General features: G+C 46.3%; 1 protein-coding gene across 1 annotated transcript; it reads left to right on the forward strand.

The window, feature by feature from the left end:
• Positions 1 to 71: 71 nt before the first annotated feature.
• Positions 72 to 17,607, forward strand: LOC102232073 (calpain-1 catalytic subunit-like). Its single transcript, XM_023334346.1, has 22 exons — positions 72 to 194; positions 830 to 1,070; positions 1,148 to 1,217; positions 6,099 to 6,217; positions 6,460 to 6,593; positions 6,675 to 6,843; positions 6,973 to 7,056; positions 7,164 to 7,249; positions 7,320 to 7,394; positions 7,468 to 7,628; positions 7,719 to 7,888; positions 8,719 to 8,730; positions 8,807 to 9,018; positions 9,110 to 9,149; positions 13,887 to 13,952; positions 14,040 to 14,097; positions 15,187 to 15,251; positions 15,363 to 15,431; positions 15,522 to 15,600; positions 16,151 to 16,264; positions 16,341 to 16,399; positions 17,013 to 17,607. The coding sequence occupies exons 2-22, from the start codon at positions 831 to 833 to the stop codon at positions 17,037 to 17,039; spliced, it is 2,109 nt and encodes a 702-aa protein (XP_023190114.1). The 5' UTR covers positions 72 to 194; position 830; the 3' UTR covers positions 17,040 to 17,607.
• Positions 17,608 to 19,499: the final 1,892 nt, after the last annotated feature.

Here is a 19,499-nt window from a genome sequence, read left to right on the forward strand (position 1 = left end):
TCCTCCTGCAGGGGGCGCTCTCTAACCCCCCCTCCCTCCGTGGCGCTGTGACGTCATGCGGAGCCCCGCCCCTCCCGCCGGGCGGGGCCGGTGCTGCAGTGAAGCATCCTCAGCCTCAGCATCATTCGGAACTAGAACCAGACCGCAGAACTCAGAGACATCCCGACATCGAGCCGCCGGAACCAGAACCGCAGGTGGGTCACACTTCAAGCTGCGATCCGACCCGGTTCGGACTGGGAGTTCTGGTCCGGACCAGCCGCTAAACTGATGAAAAACATTTGAACCAATCAGAGCCGTGCTCGTCACAGCGTCCCGGGCGCGCGCACAGACAGGTGTGTTAGCGTGGGTGGCGAGGTTCGGAAGGAGAACCCGGTTGTGGTTCCGGTTCTTAGGTCAGTGTAATTGAATCAGCAGCAGAGTTTGGTCCGGCCCGGTTCGGTTCGAGCAGAACACCGAGAGCTGGTGAGCTGAACTACTTCAGAACCAGCCGGAACCAGTTCAAGAACTCTGGTCCACTAAGCTGTACTGGGACAGAAGGTTACTGGTTCGGACCATGTGCCTGAACTGGACCTGATGGTTCTGCTGGTCCGGCCCAATTAATTTGTTACTTTCCACTTTGCTCCCTGATCAGAACTGGAACCAGAACCAGCTGATGGTAGAACAGGCTTTGACCCGGTCCAGTTCATATCCGGGTCATTCAGTCCAGAACTTTGACCGGAACCACTGGGTCCAGTTCCGTGTCAGAGGCTATTTCAGACAGCAGGGGGCGTCGCTGCTGGTTCTGATCCGGTTTTGGTCCGGTTCTATGTTTGGTTCTGGTTCTGCTCAGGATGTTCAGCAGCGTGTCGGGTCGAATCCAACACGAGCGGGACCGGGCCGAGGGCCTGGGCTCGGTCCAGCAGGCGGTCCAGTACCAGAACCAGGACTTCTGGGCCCTGAGGGAGGAGTGCCTGCAGAACGGAACCGTCTTCCTGGACCCGCTCTTCCCGGCAGAACCCGGCTCTCTGGGCTTCAAGGAGCTGGGCCCAATAAGCGCCAAGACCCGGGGCGTGGAGTGGCGCCGGCCCACGGTAAGAACCGGAACCGGAACCGGGCCCGGAATCGAGGACGTGTCGGTGACGCAGCTCTTCTCTGATTGGCTGGTCAGGAGCTGTCGGCGGAGCCGCGGTTCATTGTGGGCGGAGCCACCAGGACCGACATCTGCCAGGGGGCGCTGGGTGAGTTACCATGGCAACCTGCCCACATCAACACCTCATTCAGAACCTTGCTGGTCCTGATCCTGTTGGGTTTCCTCTGCTGAGGCGGGACCAAGCCGGGTCAGAACCTGAAGCTGAAGGTCCTAAGTTCCCAGCATGCAGTGGGGCAGATGCTACCTGTCTGCGCAGCTCTGTGGGCGGGGCGATCCGGGGTGGGCGGGGCCAGTCAGTGTTTGGTAGAAAGCTGCCGGTGAGGCTGATGAGTCAGTCAGGAGGAAACTGAGTGGTGCTGCAACCTGCTGCTACAGCTGCAGCTCTCTGAGGGGCGGGGCCTAAACGAGGGGCGGGGCCTCCAGTGTGTGCTTCTTTTGCCTTTCTGGCATCGTCATGCCCCCTCCTGGGGACCATTTGGCGTCATGGCAACCTCCTGTTTGTTTATATATAAATATATATGACAGATAAACTAAGGATGGATTCACACCAGCCCCGTTTAGTCCATCCATCCATTTTCTAACACCTGGTCCCTAGCGGGGTCAGGAGGTGCTGGTCCATCTCCAGTGAACGTTTCAGGTGAGAGGCGGGGTCACCTGGACAGGTCACCTGTCTGTTGCAGGGCAACACAGGGACAGACAGGACAAACAACCATAGACACTCAGACCTAAGAGACCAATTAACCTGACAGTCATGTTTCTGGACTGGAAAGAACCTGGAGTGCGCCACGGTGCGGCCCTCCGTTTAGTCTCTACTCTAATTTGTTTGTCTAGAAAGTCCGATCCGTTTGGGGAGTGTGAATACAAATTTGAATTCCAATCCAGACTGAAACATGGAACTCTGAAAACCTCGGTCTCGGTCCGGCTGAGACCGAGGTTTCACTCCCTCCCTCAACTCTGATGCAGTTGGGAGGGAGTGAGAAGGCAACTGGACTGGAGACCGACCCGGTGATGTCCCTCAGAGACATCACCGGGTCGGTGGTAGAGTCCGGTTTCGCCGTTACCACCGACACCGGACTCTACACAGCACAGCTGATGCCGAACCGGACACAGCGCTACAGACGCCGGGGTTAACGTCAAAGGCAAGCAGCGCTAACGGAGCTAGAACACCGGTACTGAGTGTACCGAACCACTACCAACACCGGACAAAGTTCGGATCCTAAACTTCTTTTGCCGAACCGGATTCAGAGCTACAGAAGTACTTACCGGCCAACTCTTCCTCTTCCTCTGTTTGCTCCTCCTCATCATCGCCTCTTGTTATTTCTAGTTCTGATCGGTTTCAATTCGCTCCGGTTCAAATTAAAAAGGCTTAACAACGTTTCTCATCACTGTTTGGCTGGAGGAGCCAGGCAGTTGGACCGTTACACGTCATTTACCCAGAATGCATTGCAGCGCGAACAACATGGCGACGTTCCTGTGAAAATATTTTATTAAAATTGATAAAAACTAAATAACCTACAGTATTATTACTGTATTATTTTTACATTAACATTAATACTTCCCACATAAGGTCTATTTTAATCACTAGTGGTTCCTTTAAAGCAGGGGGCCCAAAGTGGGTCCCTGAGGGCCGGCATCCTGCATGTTTCATTCCCTCCCTGGTTTTACCAACAACCTTCTCAGCAGGTCCATGTTCCTGTCAGGCCTCTGATGAGCCATAGTTGGATCCAGGTGTGTTAAACCAGGGAGACACTAAAACATGCAGGATGCCGGCCCTCAGGGACCCACCTTGGGCCCCCCTGCTTTAAAGCATCAGAGTCCAGCTCATGGAAATCTAAGTGAAATCTTGGCGCCCCCTGCTGGTGAAGTGACATGTGGAAGATGATCAAATCGGAGCCAGCCTTGAGTATTTCCTGACGGCTTTTCCAGCCTGGCAGCGTTTCACAGATTCAGCTGCAGAGAAAAAGTCAGAGGAAAGAGCAGACGTTTGTTTTTCAGATGTGAAATCTCGTTACTAAATCAGAAGAATCAAACCTCAGGAAAAATATGCTGAACTCGTTTAGTTATGAGAATGAGAACCAGGAAGAAGCAGCTGATCTTTCTCCAGCCTTTCCTTTAACTTCTGTTTTTCTGTTTTTAGTTCATACTTAATTTCCCTTTTAATCCTTTCATGAATGAATTATGATCCTTTGTGTCAGGATGTTTTTCCAATTTTTTTTATTTTCTTAAGGCATTAAAATAAGGTAGGAAAAATATTTTGTAAAAAAAAAAGATTTTATCTTTTCTAGGTGATCAATTGTAATTTTCTCCCAAATTAAAGAAATTATTTGAAAAACACATCAGTAGTTTTGTTCTATATGCTTATCTGATGTCACAATATTTCTAGAGGAGAGACAGCATCAAGAGTCGTCTACAGTCGGCCATATTGGATATAACAAAAATAATTTCTTGCATTTGCAGCTGATGGCCAGCAGTTGATGGTGTATTTTATGATGCCTTAGTGTCCACTTCAGTGGTCTGTGTGCTTTTATAACATAGAACTCCACAAGAAGCAGAAGAAAATGGCTTTTCGACAGCTGTCCACTGTAGTGACCACTATGCACGAAAGGGTTAAGCAAATTTCCTTTGCAGAATGTCTTTCTAATCTGGTTCAACAGATTGTTGCTCTAAGAACATTTTTTATCCCTCAGCTACTAATAATATCATCAACATTCCTTAAAATGTCCCAGAATTCCTCAGTGTCTTCAGTCTCAGCCGCTGTTTCACAAATACAAGCAACTCAGTCACTTTGGAGCTGCTTTAGCCCCACCTGCTGGACAATCCTGGTGACACACTGGCCCAGACTCAGGGGGCCCTAACCTCCATGGCCCCTGAACATAAACCTTTTATAAGAGAACAGACAGAGACTGTTGTGGTTAATAATTAATGTTTCTCAATAATCATAAATCATGCATCAGCCATTTCCCAGCAGGAGACACTTCCTGTTTACCTGCAGCTTGAGGCAGTCAACATCGAGAAAGTCAGGATTACAGAGGACACCTGAAGGCAGCATGGAACACAGGCTGATGGATGGATGGATGGATGGATGATTGATGGATGATGGATGGATGATGGATGATGGATGGATGATGGATGGATGGATGGATGGATGATGGATGGATGGATGGATGGATGATGGATGGATGGATGGATGGATGATGGATGGATGGATGGATGGATGATGGATGATGGATGGATGGATGATGGATGGATGATGGATGGATGGATGATGGATGGATGGATGGATGATGGATGGATGATGGTGATGGATGGATGATGGATGGATGATGATGGATGGATGGATGGATGGATGGATGATGGATGGATGATGGATGGATGGATGGATGATGGATGGATGATGGATGGATGATGGATGATTGATGGATGATGGATGGATGATGGATGGATGGATGGATGATGGATGGATGATGGATGGATGGATAGATGGATGATGGATGGATGGATGGATGATGATGGATGATGGATGGATGGATAGATGGATGATTGATGGATGATGGATGATGGATGATTGATGGATGATTGATGGATGATGGATGATGGATGGATGATGGATGGATGGATGGATGGATGATGGATGATGGATGGATGGATAGATGGATGATGGATGGATGGATGGATGGATGATGGATGGATGGATGATGGATGATTGATGGATGATGGATGATGGATGGATGATGGATGGATGATGGATGATGGATGGATGATGGATGGATGATGGATGGATGGATGGATGGATGATGGATGGATGATGGATGATGGATGGATGGATAGATGGATGATGGATGGATGATGGATGGATGGATGATTGATGGATGATTGATGGATGATGGATGGATGATGGATGATGGATGATGGATGATGGATGGATGATGGATGATGGATGGATGGATAGATGGATGATGGATGGATGATGGATGGATGATGGATGATGGATGGATGGATGGATGATGGATGGATGGATGGATGATGGATGGATGATGGATGATTGATGGATGGATAGATGGATGATGGATGGATGATGGATGATGGATGGATGATGGATGATGGATGGATGGATGGATGATGGATGATGGATGGATGATGGATGATGGATGGATGATGGATGGATGATGGATGATGGATGATGGATGGATCCGGTTCAGCCCAGAGTCAGAATGAGGCTTGAATTCCTGCTACCATCCTGGAAGAAGCTGCAGGGATGAGATGGTTCTCCTGGCTCAGTGGCTGGTTATACTGGATCAGAACCAGGACCTGGAACCTGGATCAGAACCAGGACCTGGAACCTGGATCAGAACCAGGACCTGGAACCTGGATCAGAACCAGGACCTGGAACCTGGATCAGAACCAGGACCTGGAACCTGGCCAGTCCCTTCTTTCTAAATGCGTGATCATCTGAAGGTTTTTTTCCACAAACCAGTGAAAGTTGCTGCCTGTCAGTGAGAGGCAGTGATACGAGGGTTTGATGGCGACCAACGGTATCAGCGACAGACGGTCTCTCCTGGTCTCTCCTGGTCTCACCTGGTCTCTCCTGGTCTCTCCTGGTCTCACCTGGTCTCTCCTGGTCTCTCCTGGTCTCTCCTGGTCTCTCCTGGTCTCTCCTGGTCTCACCTGGTCTCTCCTGGTCTCACCTGGTCTCTCCTGGTCTCACCTGGTCTCTCCTGGTCTCACCTGGTTTCACCTGGTCTCTCCTGGTCTCACCTGGTTTCACCTGGTCTCTCCTGGTCTCACCTGGTTTCACCTGGTCTCTCCTGGTCTCCCTGGTCTCACCTGTCTCTCCTGGTCTCACCTGGTCTCTCCTGGTCTCTCCTGGTCTCACCTGGTCTCACCTGGTCTCTCCTGGTCTCTCCTGGTCTCTCCTGGTCTCACCTGGCCAAGTGAAGCGTCAGCTGACTCCTCTCGCTCTGTCCTCCAGGCGACTGCTGGCTGCTGGCTGCTATCGGATCTCTGACTCTCAACCAGCAGCTGCTTCATCGGGTGGTTCCTCATGGCCAGGACTTCAGCCACCTGTACGCCGGCATCTTCCACTTCCAGGTGAGATTCTACCCGCCAGCAGGCCACGCCCCCTGACGTGGCCTAGTAGGAGGAACCAGTCCTTCCTCCAGGCCTGGAGGGCCGGTGCCCTGCAGGTTTGTGTCTGCTTCATCATCAGGTCATTAGCAGGTTACCGGCCCTGCAGGCCTGGATCCTTGGACTAGGCCGTCACAGAGTTTCACTGCTGATTCTACAAATCTGAGTTTGGTAGACAGGATTGGATTCAGTCTGTCTGTCCTCAGTTCTGGCAGTTTGGCAAGTGGGTGGACGTGGTGATTGACGACCGGCTGCCGGTTAAAGATGGAGAGCTGCTGTTCGTCCATTCAGCTGAGGGAAGCGAGTTCTGGAGCGCCCTGCTGGAAAAGGCCTACGCCAAGTAAGAACTGGAACCATCCATACATTTGTCCATCCACCTGATTATCCATCCAACCATCCATCCCTGTTTGTGTTTTCTGAGGCTGAATGGCTCGTATGAGGCCTTGTCCGGCGGCAGCACCACTGAAGGTTTTGAGGACTTTACTGGAGGCGTGGCGGAGATGTATGAGCTGAAAAAAGCTCCCAGAGATCTCTACCGGATCATCGGCAAAGCTCTGGAGAGAGGATCGCTGCTGGGATGCTCCATAGACGTGAGTCCCTGCTGGACTTGTTCCAATCAGGCTCCAGGAACTCCCGGACTCCAGAGTCCATCGGGCCTCCTTGTAGAAACAAACTAAGTCTGAGTGAGTTGAAGATGGCTGAGTGTGCTCTGTCCTTAGATCACCAGTGCCTTTGACATGGAGGCCGTTACCTTCAAGAAGCTGGTGAAAGGCCACGCCTACTCAGTGACTGGTGTCAGACAGGTGAGCTCAGAGTGGCTCTCGCTGTCACGGTTAGACAACCAAGTGCTATAGTCTGGATGCTGGACCAGAGCTCACTGATGTGTGTTGTCTCCTGGTTTCTCCTGCAGCTGGAGTACCGCGGGCGGCAGGAGCGTCTGATCCGGATCAGGAACCCCTGGGGTCAGGTGGAGTGGACCGGCGCCTGGAGCGACAGGTCAGTGCTCCACAGAAAGGAAGAACAGAAGGTTTGAGTTGGATCATTGATGGGAATCTTGATGTTTCAGCTCCTCAGAGTGGAACGCCATTGATTCTGCAGAAAAGGATGAGATGCTGTGTAAGATGGAGGATGGAGAGTTCTGGTAGGTTGGTACTGGGTGGTCCAAGTCCTTGAACTCCAGAATGTCCCAACGGGTTGATGTTCTTCTGTGTCAGGATGTCCTTCCAGGAGTTTCTGCATCAGTTCTCACGTCTGGAGATTTGCAACCTGACTCCAGATGCACTGAGTCAGGATGCCACCAGCTTCTGGACCACCGTGACGTACGAGGGCAGCTGGAGGAAAGGAAGCACAGCTGGAGGCTGCAGGAACCACCCCAGTGAGGATAAAGGCTCTAGAGCTTTCAGCCGCACCACTGTCATGGATCTATCTCTGATAAGACTTCATTTCCCATGATGCCTATCTGCAGACACCTTCTGGATCAACCCTCAGTACAAGATCACTCTTCTAGAGGAGGACGATGACCCTGAGGATGACCAGGCCGCCTGCAGCTTCCTGGTGGCTCTGATGCAGAAGGACCGCCGCCAGTTCCGCCGCCACGGCGAGGACATGCACACCATCGGCTTCGCCATCTATGAGGTCAGAGCTGCTAGAGTATTGCAACATTTCTTCCACTGCCACAAAAACCGCCACGTTCTCTGAGAACTGCATGAAAACTAGAAAACTAACCACCTTGTCAGAAACGCTGTGCTAAAGCTGTTTTCCTCCTGATGGTCCGGTCGACCCGGTTCTACTGGAACCAGAACGTCATCTTCTGCTCCCTCTCCAGCTGCTGTGGTTCTCTTCCTTTCTGCTCTGAGTCAAACCAACTTGTTCCCATCCCGGCCTGTGGGGGCGCTGCACCAAGAACCACTGAAGACGACGGAGGTTTGCTGGTGGACCAGAGTTTGCTCTTTTCAGATCTCCCCTAACAAACGGGATTTTCCAGGCCAACGATCTAGAGTTTGATTAAAGTGGTCTAAGCGGGTCGGGTTGGAGTACCTTTTGTTTCCAATGGCAGACTGTGGAGAAACTCCGGATCCAGGTCTGGTTTTCCCTCCAGCAGCCTGGAAAATTCTCAATCAAATGGGCTTCAAGACACCAAATGCAGCAGTCAGAGTGAATCAACCTTCTTAACGAGTGCAGGAACAGTTGCCGGTTTACCCACAGGACAGGAAGTCCTGGGTGTTGGGTTGACCATCACCTGGTGCCTTTGGTACCTTTGGTGCTCCGAACACAGCAGGAATATCTGGTTCATTGTGTTTGCTGGTGATTGATTCGATCACCTACTGTAAGATCAGATTGAAGCAAACATCAGAACCTCTTGCCAGTCCTGTAGGACGGCACTGAGTCCCGGTTCCTCACTTTCGTCACTACAGAGCGTTCTGTTGACTCTGTTTCAGGACTTCTTCTTTCTGTCTCATTCACAGATTCCCAAGGAGGTCAGTTCTTATCATTTATTTCATATGTACTGTCTCTGGGAACGACGCTGATGCTCTCCGTCCGGTCATCTGGCAGTTCCGAGGTTCTGCAGGTGTCCACATGAAGAAGGACTTCTTCCTGCGCCGCTCCTCCTGCGCTCGCTCTGAAAGCTTCATCAACCTGCGGGAGGTGAGCTCCAGGTTCCGCCTCCCGCCCGGAGAGTACCTGATCGTCCCGTCTACGTTTGAGCCCTCGAAGGAGGCAGACTTTGTCCTCAGGGTTTTCACTGAGAAACAGTCGGAGACCGAGTGAGTCTGTGAGAAACCTGGAGAAGGTCTGGTTCTGGATTTCAGTCTTCTCTGATTGGTGCTCATGTGAATCTCATGTGAATCTCTGCAGGGACATGGACGATGTGTTGGTGGCCAACCTGGATGAGGAGGTGAGAGATGACCAGTGGTGGAATAATTACTTTGAAAAAGTAACTTTAATCAGTTTACTGATTACTTGATTTGGAAAGTAACTAAGTGACATTAAAACATTTAAGTTACTTTCAGCAGCTGCTAACAACAACGCTGTGAAAATCCCATTGATATTTGCCAATACTTATTGTAAGCTATTTTTGAAATTATTTTTTTATTTAGAAAGACAGATTTCCATCACATTCGTTAATTACAGCTTTACACATTTACGATCATACATGAGTTTACAACCGGAGAGTCCAATGATTTTGTCCATACTGCCTTTCTGGTATTTTCTTTTACAGATTATTACTAATTTTAGTTGTGAAAAATAACAAAAGTGAACAGAATTGAACAATAACGGGGAATGCACCATCTCCATCAATAAAAACCACAAGAACATAAAAGTGCAGGACACATAATTCAAAGTACAGTCAAAAGAAGTCAGATCCAACTGGTTTTACATACTCAGTCCATTTGGTCCTGATCTTATAAAACTTTCCTTTTTCAACTTGGAGGGAAAAATAAATCTTTTCCATAAGATAAATCTGGTAAACAATTTCAATCCATTCGTCGATGGTGGGTGGATCCAGTTGAAGCCATTTCCTGGTGATGGATTTCTTACTGGCTGCCAGTATAACCAGCAGTTTTTAGTCTTTGTTGGTCCATGTGTCCGACTGTAAGTTGCCCAAATACAAAATTCACATTTGAATGAAATTTTTACATTAAATATATTTTCAATGTGTTTGTGGAACTTTTCCCAATATGGTTTTATTACCTGGCAGTCCCAAAAACATGGACGTGGTTTGGCTCCGTTGGACCCACCACGTCTCCAGCAGGCGTCCCGTTGCTTTCATATCGTCTCTGAATGGGTGGAACAAAAAATGGTTTTTCCAGCCAAACTCCCGCCATGTGTTTGATCCGGTGGAGACCCACTGCGGCTGACAGATTTCCTCCCAGCCTTCTTGTGGGATTAATACCTTCATTTCCTTTTCCTCTTTATACAGTATATTCTGTATTCTCATGTTTAGATAGCTGTATGGCATTATATAATTTAGAGATAATTCTGCTGTCTGATCTGGGATTAATTAGTGATAGAAATACCTCCATGAAACTTGAATCATTTTTTCTCAACACCTCTTTAAAGTTTCTATTAAAATAATGTCAGGTACCTAAAAAATCATCTTTTCCAGTCCATGATCCATCTGTAAGGTTTCAAAACTCTGAAATATCCCTTTGTGGGCAAATGAATAATAGGTAGTTAATCCTTTTGAGGTCCATAACTTGAATTACCATATCAATTCTATTTGGTGTAAAATCTGAATCATTTTGCATAATTTTAGATATTTTAGATGCATCTCATATTCTGCCAATTTTAGCCAATTCCTGCCAGGACTTGAGGAAGCTACCAGTCATAGAGTCTTCTGGGATCTGCTGTTTTTATCATTTATAATCACTAAGTAGGGCTGTTAGTGGGATTCCTGTTATCGTGGTTCCTTCTCTTTCCCTCCACGCTGCGGTGTCTGATGGTGAACAGAGGCAGACTAAAGGTCTCAGCTGGGCTGCATGGTCGTATTAAGGCCCATTCCACCTTTTCCTTTTTTAGTTGCAGAGTTCTAAGCTTAATTTTTTACCCTGCCACAGATACTGTACCTCGTTATTAATCTATCCCATTCTAAGAACTGTTTAGGTGAGATTCTGACTGGTAGACATTGAAATAAGTACAATAATTGTGGAAGGATATTCATCCTGATGGATTCTATCCGGGAGCTCAAACTTAAAAAGGGAAAAACATTCTATCTATGTAAATCTGATTTTATTTTCAAATTCAGTGGGCCGTAATTTATATCAAACAGATACAAATCCCTCGATAGTGAAACCCAAATATTTGATAGACCCAATTCCAGTTGTACTCAGTCTTTATTGAAGACGGTGGATCGTAGTTAAATGTTAATATTTGAGTTTTATTTATATTAATTTTGTAACCAGAGATTAAACCAAACTCTTCGAGTAACTTCATCAGTGTTGAGATTGTCTGTGTTATACTTATCAATAAATCGTCAGTGATCAAGGATAGTTTTTGCTCCCCAGATGTCGTTGTGACCTCTGACCTCTGCCTGATCAGTTGACTCATGGCTCAGTAAACAAGGCGAGGAGGAGAGGTGACAACAGCCCTGTCTCCTTCCTCTCTCCAAAGTGAATGAATTGGTCAAATCTAAATTAATTTTAGTTCTAGCTGTTGGTTTAGTATATAATGATTTAAATGTGTCGATTATCTTTGTATGAAATCCAAATTTTGAAAGCACTTTATATAAAACGACCGAATCAAATGCTTTCTCTGCATCTAGACTTAATATCAGTGCCTGTAGTTTCTGCTGAGTGACTTTTCTCATAATGTGTTTTTCTAATGTCTCTGAATATGATCAGCCAGTCTGGTCTTTATGTATTAAAGCTGGTAATATGACTTCTATTGTTTTAGACAGTATGGAGGTGAAGAGTTTATAATCATTGAAGACTTACAGGACGATAACATTCCAGTTTGTCTTTCCCTTCCTTCAGTATGACTGAAATCACTGCTTCTCTCCATGAGGGCGAATATTTTTATTTTCTAAAGCCCAGTTGAAAGTTTTCTCTAATGTTGGGATTAGTTGGTCTTGCATAATTTTGTACCATTCTGTAGTGAATCCATCTGTCCCTGGAGACTTTCCCTTTTTAGTTCTCTTGATTGCTGATTGAATTTCCTCTTTTGTAATTTTGGATATTAATTTTTTATTTTGTTCATCAGTGATCGTTGGAAGATTGATCTTTTCCAGAAAGGCATCGGTCTGGTTGTTGCTGCTTGTCTGTGACTGGGAATATAATATTTTATAGTATTTTTAAAAGCAGTTTTTGATTTTCTCTGGATTAGTTTCTATTGCCTTTGTTAAGTTGTTTCTTATTTTATGTATAGTTCTGCAGGCTTGTTGTTTTCTTAACCTATATGATAAAAGTTTCAGGGATTTCCCACCTACCTCATAGTATTGCTGTTTTATAAAAATAAGCTTTTTTTGGATTTCCTGAATGTTTATTTCTTCTATTTCTTTCTTTAGTTTTATAATCTTGTGTTTGGTGTTGTCGTCTATGGGAGATTTTGCATGTTCTCTCTGTAATCGTTTCAAATCCTCTTCTAATTCCTGGAGTTTTTTTTCTCTGATTCTCTTCTCATATGAGGTTATGGATATAATTTTACCCATAATCACTGCTTTTAACGCGTCCCAGATTATAGGAGGAGTCACTTCCTCATTATCGTTATTTTCTAAATATAAATTAATTTCACATTTTAGTTCATCTCTAATGTCCAATTTGTTCAAAATGTTAGAGTTCAGTCTCCAGATTGGACCTCCTGTTGTTATTCAGACGGACTGAGATGTAAATGGGTCCATGACCTGAAAGAGTATCAGGTCCCATTTCACAGCTGTCTGCCCTAAAACGACCTCCCTGAACATGAAGCAGTAATCTAGTAGAAGACGTTGTGAGTAGTGAGAGTAATCTCGACTCTTTGGGTTTCTTTCTCTCCAAACGTCCACGACTCCACCTCACTCATCCAGGTATTTAATCTCCTGCTAATGTTTTAATGTTAATGTTTCCCGTTTGAAGAGCCGATTTTCAGATTTAATCAGACGTTAAAGTCTCCGCTGCATATTAAAATCCCCTGACTTTTTGTTGTCATTATATCGACTGTTTGTTTCTAAAAGGACCAGTCAGGAGAATATACACGTTAAGGAGAGTTACCACCATTTATTGCAAGCTGCAGTATTTTATAATGTTAACATCAACAATGTGTCTCCCTTATAAGGTTGAACTGAAGGGAAGATTTTTTACTGGTTACAACAATACAAAAAAAAAACTTTAGTAATTTGTGCATTTTTGTGTTTCTATTGTCTGGAAAACTATAAGAAGGATTTTAAAGCCCCCCGTCTGCCCCCAGCCTCCAGGCTGTGTGTTACGGCCCTGTGCTTGCTGTCGCAGCGCAGCGCTCCTCCTGCAGCTCCTCAGCTCAGCTGGCTGCACAGATTAGTGAGACATATCTTAATATTAATAACTATAATGCCGTTTAGTTGTACAACTTTACGGACTCATTCATTCGGGGCTGTTTTCACGTTCATTGCTCTGTTCATATTAGTCTCCATGTTTGCAGTTTGTTGTAGCGCAAAGCGAAGCTCCACCTCATTCAGAGGTCATATTTTAACTTGACATTAACAAAGACGCAGCAGGACGGAAACGATGGACTAAACTACCTGGATGTCGACACATTCTGGGGCTGATTATGTCTCTGATTATTTCCAAGCCCAAATCAGTAACTTCATGTTCAAAAACAGCCCAAAACTGCAGCCAGTGATTCATTAAATCTGCAAGCGACTTTAGAAAAAGACAAGCCCAAAGCTGCTTATAATAATCAGACTCCATGACAAACTCAAAACAGTTCCTGTTTTTCCAGCAGGAAAATGCGCGTCTCGTTTCCATTGTTGGTTTCTGCTGATGCTGTCGCATAGAAACGGCGGTCGCTCCCCAAGACGCGTAGAGGAAATGAAATGAAATTACAAAAGAAAATAGTAACGCAAACTGATTTCGATAAGTAACTGTAGTCTGAGAACTGGATTTGAAAACGTAACGCCTTAGATTATTAGTTACTGAAGAAAGTGGCCTCACACCAGTAACGCCTTACTTTGTGTTCACAGGAGGAAATCTCTGAGGGTGACATTGACGACTCCTTTAGGTCCTTGTTTGCTCAGCTGTCCGGAGACGTGAGTTCAAATCCTCAGGCTCTTTTAGAGGCTGCTCAGCTCTGAGCATGCTCAGAAACCTGCTCACTCTTTGCTTTCTGTCCTCAGGACATGGAGATCTCAGTGCGGGAGCTCAGAACCGTCCTCAACAGGGTCGTCTCCAAACGTGAGTCTTTTTGAAATCTGCACATGTAGGGCGGGTCATCCATGTTCCTGCAGCCAATCAGGTTCCACACAACAGGGTTCCCCCAGCAGTATCTACCAGGTGTACACTGGGTGGAGATGTTAGGGTCTGCAGGGTAGAGCCAGAACATCACAGTCTGAAGGTTTCAGGTTCCACTTCCTGTAGGTTTCAGGTTCCACGTCCTGTAGGTTTCAGGTTCCACTTCCTGTAGGCTTCAGGTTCCACTTCCTGTAGGTTTCAAGTTCCACTTCCTGTAGGTTTCAGGTCCCACTTCCTGTAGGTTTCAGGTTCCACTTCCTGTAGGTTTCAGGTCCCACTTCCTGTAGGTTTCAGGTTCCACTTCCTGTAGGTTTCAGGTTCCACTTCCTGTAGGTTTCAGGTTCCACTTCCTGAAGGTTTCAGGTCCCACTTCCTGAAGGTTTCAGGTTCCACGTCCTGTAGGTTTCAAGTTCCACTTCCTGTAGGTTTCAGGTTCCACTTCCTGTAGGTTTCAGGTTCCACATTCTGTAGGTTTCAGGTCCCACTTCCTGTAGGCTTCAGGTTCCACTTCCTGTAGGTTTCAAGTTCCACTTCCTGTAGGTTTCAGGTTCCACTTCCTGTAGGTTTCAGGTCCCACTTCCTGTAGGTTTCAGGTTCCACTTCCTGTAGGTTTCAGGTTCCACTTCCTGAAGGTTTCAGGTCCCACTTCCTGAAGGTTTCAGGTTCCACTTCCTGAAGGTTTCAGGTTCCACTTCCTGTAGGTTTCAGGTCCCACTTCCTGAAGGTTTCAGGTCCCACTTCCTGAAGGTTTCAGGTTCCACTTCCTGTAGGTTTCAGGTTCCACTTCCTGTAGGTTTCAGGTCCCACGTCCTGTACGTTTAAAGTTCCACTTCCTGTAGGTTTCAGGTCCCACGTCCTGTACGTTTAAAGTTCCACTTCCTGAAGGTTTCAGGTCCCACTTCCTGCAAGTTTCAGGTTCCACTTCCTGAAGGTTTTAGGTTCCACTTCCTGAAGGTTTCAGGTTCCACTTCCTGTAGGTTTCAGGTTCCACTTCCTGAAGATGCTTGTTGTTTCTTGTGTCTGTTGTTGCAGACAGAGACCTGCAGACGGATGGATTCAGCATGGAGTCCTGCCGGGCCATGGTCAGCCTTATGGACGTATCCTCCCTCTGAATGACAGGGTCGGTTCTGATCCGGCCTGAACGAGGTTCTGGCCTGGTCAGAACACATTACCGGGTCTGGATCAGGTACACCTTAACTGAAGCTCAGAAAGACGGCAGCGCTCGGCTCGGTCTGCTGGAGTTTCAGATCCTTTGGAACAAGATTAGGAAGTGGCTGGTGAGTCAGGCTGGTTCTGACCCAGACGGGTCAGGGTTAAGAACCTGCTGGGTCCAGTTTAGGTTTTCAGGAGATTATGTTGTGTTCCAGGGGATCTTCAGAGAGTTTGATCTGGATAAGTCTGGCTGCATGAACTCTTATGAGATGCGTCTGGCGCTGGAAAACGGCGGTGAGTTTTATGTTCCCGGAAGAAGTTTAACATAGAATAGAATAGAATAGAATAGAATAGAATAGAATTACTTTATTCATCCCAGCAGGGAAATTACTTCACAGTTACAGCATAGAGACAAGACACAACAACAACCACCACTGAGTAGCAGTTGTAGATAAATTGTAAAAATATAACATGCTGTTAATATAAAAGCAGCTTAGAGCAGTCCTTGCAAAGATTCAAAAAATGCAGATATGTATATGTAAATATATGTACAGCAGTGTGCCACAGTACAGTTGTGCAAATTGGACTGATTAGTGCAGAACAATGATTTAGCTTTTATTGTACAGTGAGATGGCATGTGGCAGGAAGGATTTCCTGTATCTGTCCCTACGACAGCGGAGCTGGAGCAGCCTATGTGAGAAGGTGCTCCGCTGTCTGTCCACTATGTGGTGGAGAGGGGGCTGTTTATTGTCCATAGCCCGGACAATAAATTGTCCAAGCCCGGTCCATGGGTTGGACCGGGTTTGGTTCTCCAGAACTGACCCGTGATGTGCTCCATCTGCAGGGTTCAAACTGAACAACAAGCTGTATCAGATGTTGATCGCTCGATACGCCGACAATGAAATCATCGACTTCGACAACTTCACCTGCTGCCTGGTCAAACTGGAGACCATGTTCAGTAAGTCCACACCCTGATCCGTGAGCCGGTTCTGTTCATGTGGTTCTGAACTGACCTGTTGGAGTCTGTTGGTCAGGAATCTTCCAGGGCCTGGACAGAGACGGGACTGGAACTGTGGAGATGAACCTCATGGAGGTACCAAACCCTGTTCTGTCTTGGTTCTGGTCCTCTGGACTTAAATATTGCTAGTTTACTTCTCCAGCATCAGACTTTCATCTATTATCTAGTTTCACCAGCTCTCTGTTAACTTATTAAGTGAGATACACAAAATCCTTTTTGTTACTGGAATAATGAAAAACTTACATAAGTAATTTAAAACAAAAAATAAATAATTAAAAGACGATGTTACTTAGCATTACTGTCTTGAAAATGGTATGAACTTCTTATTTTCTTCTTAAACATTTTAAAGTGGTCACACCGATGAGTGATCAAACTGAAGCGAATCACTTCACTTGCTGAGTCATTCTCAGTTTTCGATGAGGTCGGCGTCCTGCTGGGTGGGTCTTCCGGGTTCTGGTCACGGCGGAAACGGATCGGGTTCTGAATAATGACGTACGCAGATTGTGCTGGAGGAGGCGCTGTTCTGTAGAAATGAACCGTGAGATCTGATGAACGGATCATTCTAATGAACTGATTCTAGATATCCAGTGAGACTCAAATGAACTGACGTTTCCATGACAACAGACAGGAAGTGCAGCCACCAGGGGCGCCTGACATTCACTGTTTGTCTGTTGCTTCTTCTCCACAGTGGCTCTTTGTGACCATGTGTGGCTGAAACCCAGAGCGCCCCCAAGAGGACAGATGAGAGCAAAACACCCAGACTGAGAAGATGCTGCTGCTCCACTGAGCTACAAAACGTCCACAATACTACAGAGTCGCTATCATAATCATAATAATTATATAATAATTACTGGATAGGACAGCAAGGCTACAGTGTTGAGCCTCAGTCTGATTTTAAGTGTATTTATTATATTAATTAGTATTTACCTGTTATCATCATATCAATATCATATCAATTATCATATCCTTCACTAACATGCATGAATCCACCAAGCTCAGCTTAACCTGAGAGGACTCACCTGGTCACTCAAATTGAGAACACACATTCATTCATTCATCCATTCATTCATTCATTCATTCATTTCTACTGACCTGCAGCTGGGCTCCACCGGGTCGTCTAACCCAGAACCGACCAACAGTCCTGCTGTTCCTGAGCTCTTCCTCCCTCCTGCTGTACCACTTTGACCTGATAGAGGGCGCTGTAGCTCCTCGGTATTTATGCCTGTGAGAACCTGCTCAGGGTTTATTGAACCCACAGCTTTAATAAAGTGAAGCAGATCAGCTGACTGTGTGTGACTATCTACATCCTTTAACCTCCTGGATCAGAACCTAAAGCCCGGTTCCCTCCAGGTTCATCAAACGCTTTTTATCCTGAAATATTCCAGATCCAGACAATAAACCGGGTCAGAACCAGAAGGTCACTACAGGTCCAAACCCAGTCCACAGGTTCTGGTGAAATTCATTAGGAACTGGTCGGGTCGGGTCGGGTTAACTCGCCACAGAACTCCCACAGACCAGACCCGTTAACCGTCGTTCTCATTTTCACAATATTCTCTTAAAGTTTGGTTAGGATTTAGAGTTTTGGTTTGTAAATCTCAGAGGAGAAATTTTGATCTTCTCCTTGTTTTGCTAAGCAACCAGTAGTTACACCTTTATTCACTCAAACACCCTGATTGGTTACAGCCATCAGAGGACTGCAGGGTGACACACAGAACGTCCACCAGTGACTGTTTGCTCATTTAATGGGTGAGGGGTTAAGGTACGGGTAGGGTTAGGGGGTCACCCAGAGTTCAGCAGTAGCAGGAAACAGATGCAACCATCAAATCCAAGAGACAATAATAAAATCAACTTCAATCCAACACTTCTCAGCCTAACCTCTGTCACTGAGCCCTGGGAGAACAATTTGCAAGACAGACGGAGAACTGAACCACAAACTGCAGCCCAATGTGTTGACATAGGATCTGTCCCGGCAGAGTGAGGGGCCCCTGGGAGCCGAGGCCTGAGGGCCCAGATGCTGGAAGAGTCCCGATTCAAAGCTGCAGGTGTTGGATCTTGGGGGAATTTCCTCTTGCATGTACAGGGGTTCTGCTGCAGACTCTTCCTGGTGGATCTGTGGCCCGTTGATCCGACCTGACAGGAGGAACAAGCCGCCGCTTCTCTCCTCCTGCAGACGACTAGTGATGCTCAGAGGTCACTCTCACGTCACCGTCTGCCTCTTCCGTGGGCTGTCTGCTTGAATAGATGATCTCAGATCCACCTTTGCTTTGGAGATATGATGTCACGTCTGTGTTCTTGTCCTGGTCAGGTCAAGGGTCACAGTCCTTTAGCCTGCAAACTTTCCTTCAGTTTCCTGCAGTTTCAGTTCTTTAGGTCGATCATCAGCACTGGCTCGCCTCTCAGACATGTCAGCAGCCAGTGTTCAACTTTACTGAGGTTAAAGGTCATTTCTGATTCACATTCAACATGATTATTACCAATTCTCCTTTTCCTGACCTTTCACCTGGCAGCTCCCTCCAACACACATCAGTGATCTTTGATTGCAGTTACAGAAATAGGATCAAATCAAAGCTTGCATGACACAAAACATAAAAACACAACAATATAGATGTTACTGAAGTTTGATTCATTTCATGCACTGTTACTGCCAAACTAAAATGTCCAGCATGGGGAAATGGGATGATGTCCAGTTATCCTGACAGTTCACACATAAAACATTTTGTTTTCATTTAAATCGGAGAACATTTTCGATCCTGGGTTTGTAAAAGCCGAGGGGCCACAAACCTCTGGGGCCTACAAAACATCCTTTACTGCAGGGGTGGGCAGTCCTGGTCCTCGAGGGCCGGAGTCCTGCAACTCTTAGATGTCTCCCTGGTCCAACACACTTGAATCCAACAGCTGAATCACCTCCTAAGTGCAGTCAAGTTCTCCAGAGTTCTGCTAATGACCTCATTATTTGACTCAGGTGTGTTGAAGTAGAGATGCATCTAAAAGTTGCAGGAGACCGGCCCTCGAGGCCTGGAGTTGCCCACCCCTGCTTTACTGGAATATAAGCTCCTAATTTTGGATTACATAAAATGTCATTAGCCTGTTTATACATACAAGCTTTAAAATAAAATAATTCAATTTCTTCAAAGTTGCCTCAATTTATTTCTGTAAATGTACTGAAAATCTGCTT

The sequence above is a fragment of the Xiphophorus maculatus genome, chromosome 5 (assembly GCF_002775205.1).
Source record: "Xiphophorus maculatus strain JP 163 A chromosome 5, X_maculatus-5.0-male, whole genome shotgun sequence".
In the NCBI taxonomy this organism is placed as follows: Eukaryota; Metazoa; Chordata; class Actinopteri; order Cyprinodontiformes; family Poeciliidae; genus Xiphophorus; species Xiphophorus maculatus.

Excerpts from the sequence above, each read along its gene's own strand:
- LOC102232073 (XM_023334346.1), top strand. The coding sequence starts at position 831 with ATGTTCAGCAGCGTGTCGGGTCGAATCCAACACGAGCGGGACCGGGCC. Across the intron at positions 7,395-7,467 it reads ATGGAGGATGGAGAGTTCTG|GATGTCCTTCCAGGAGTTTC; the intron begins GTAGGTTGGTAC and ends CTTCTGTGTCAG. Across the intron at positions 16,400-17,012 it reads TGGAGATGAACCTCATGGAG|TGGCTCTTTGTGACCATGTG; the intron begins GTACCAAACCCT and ends TCTTCTCCACAG.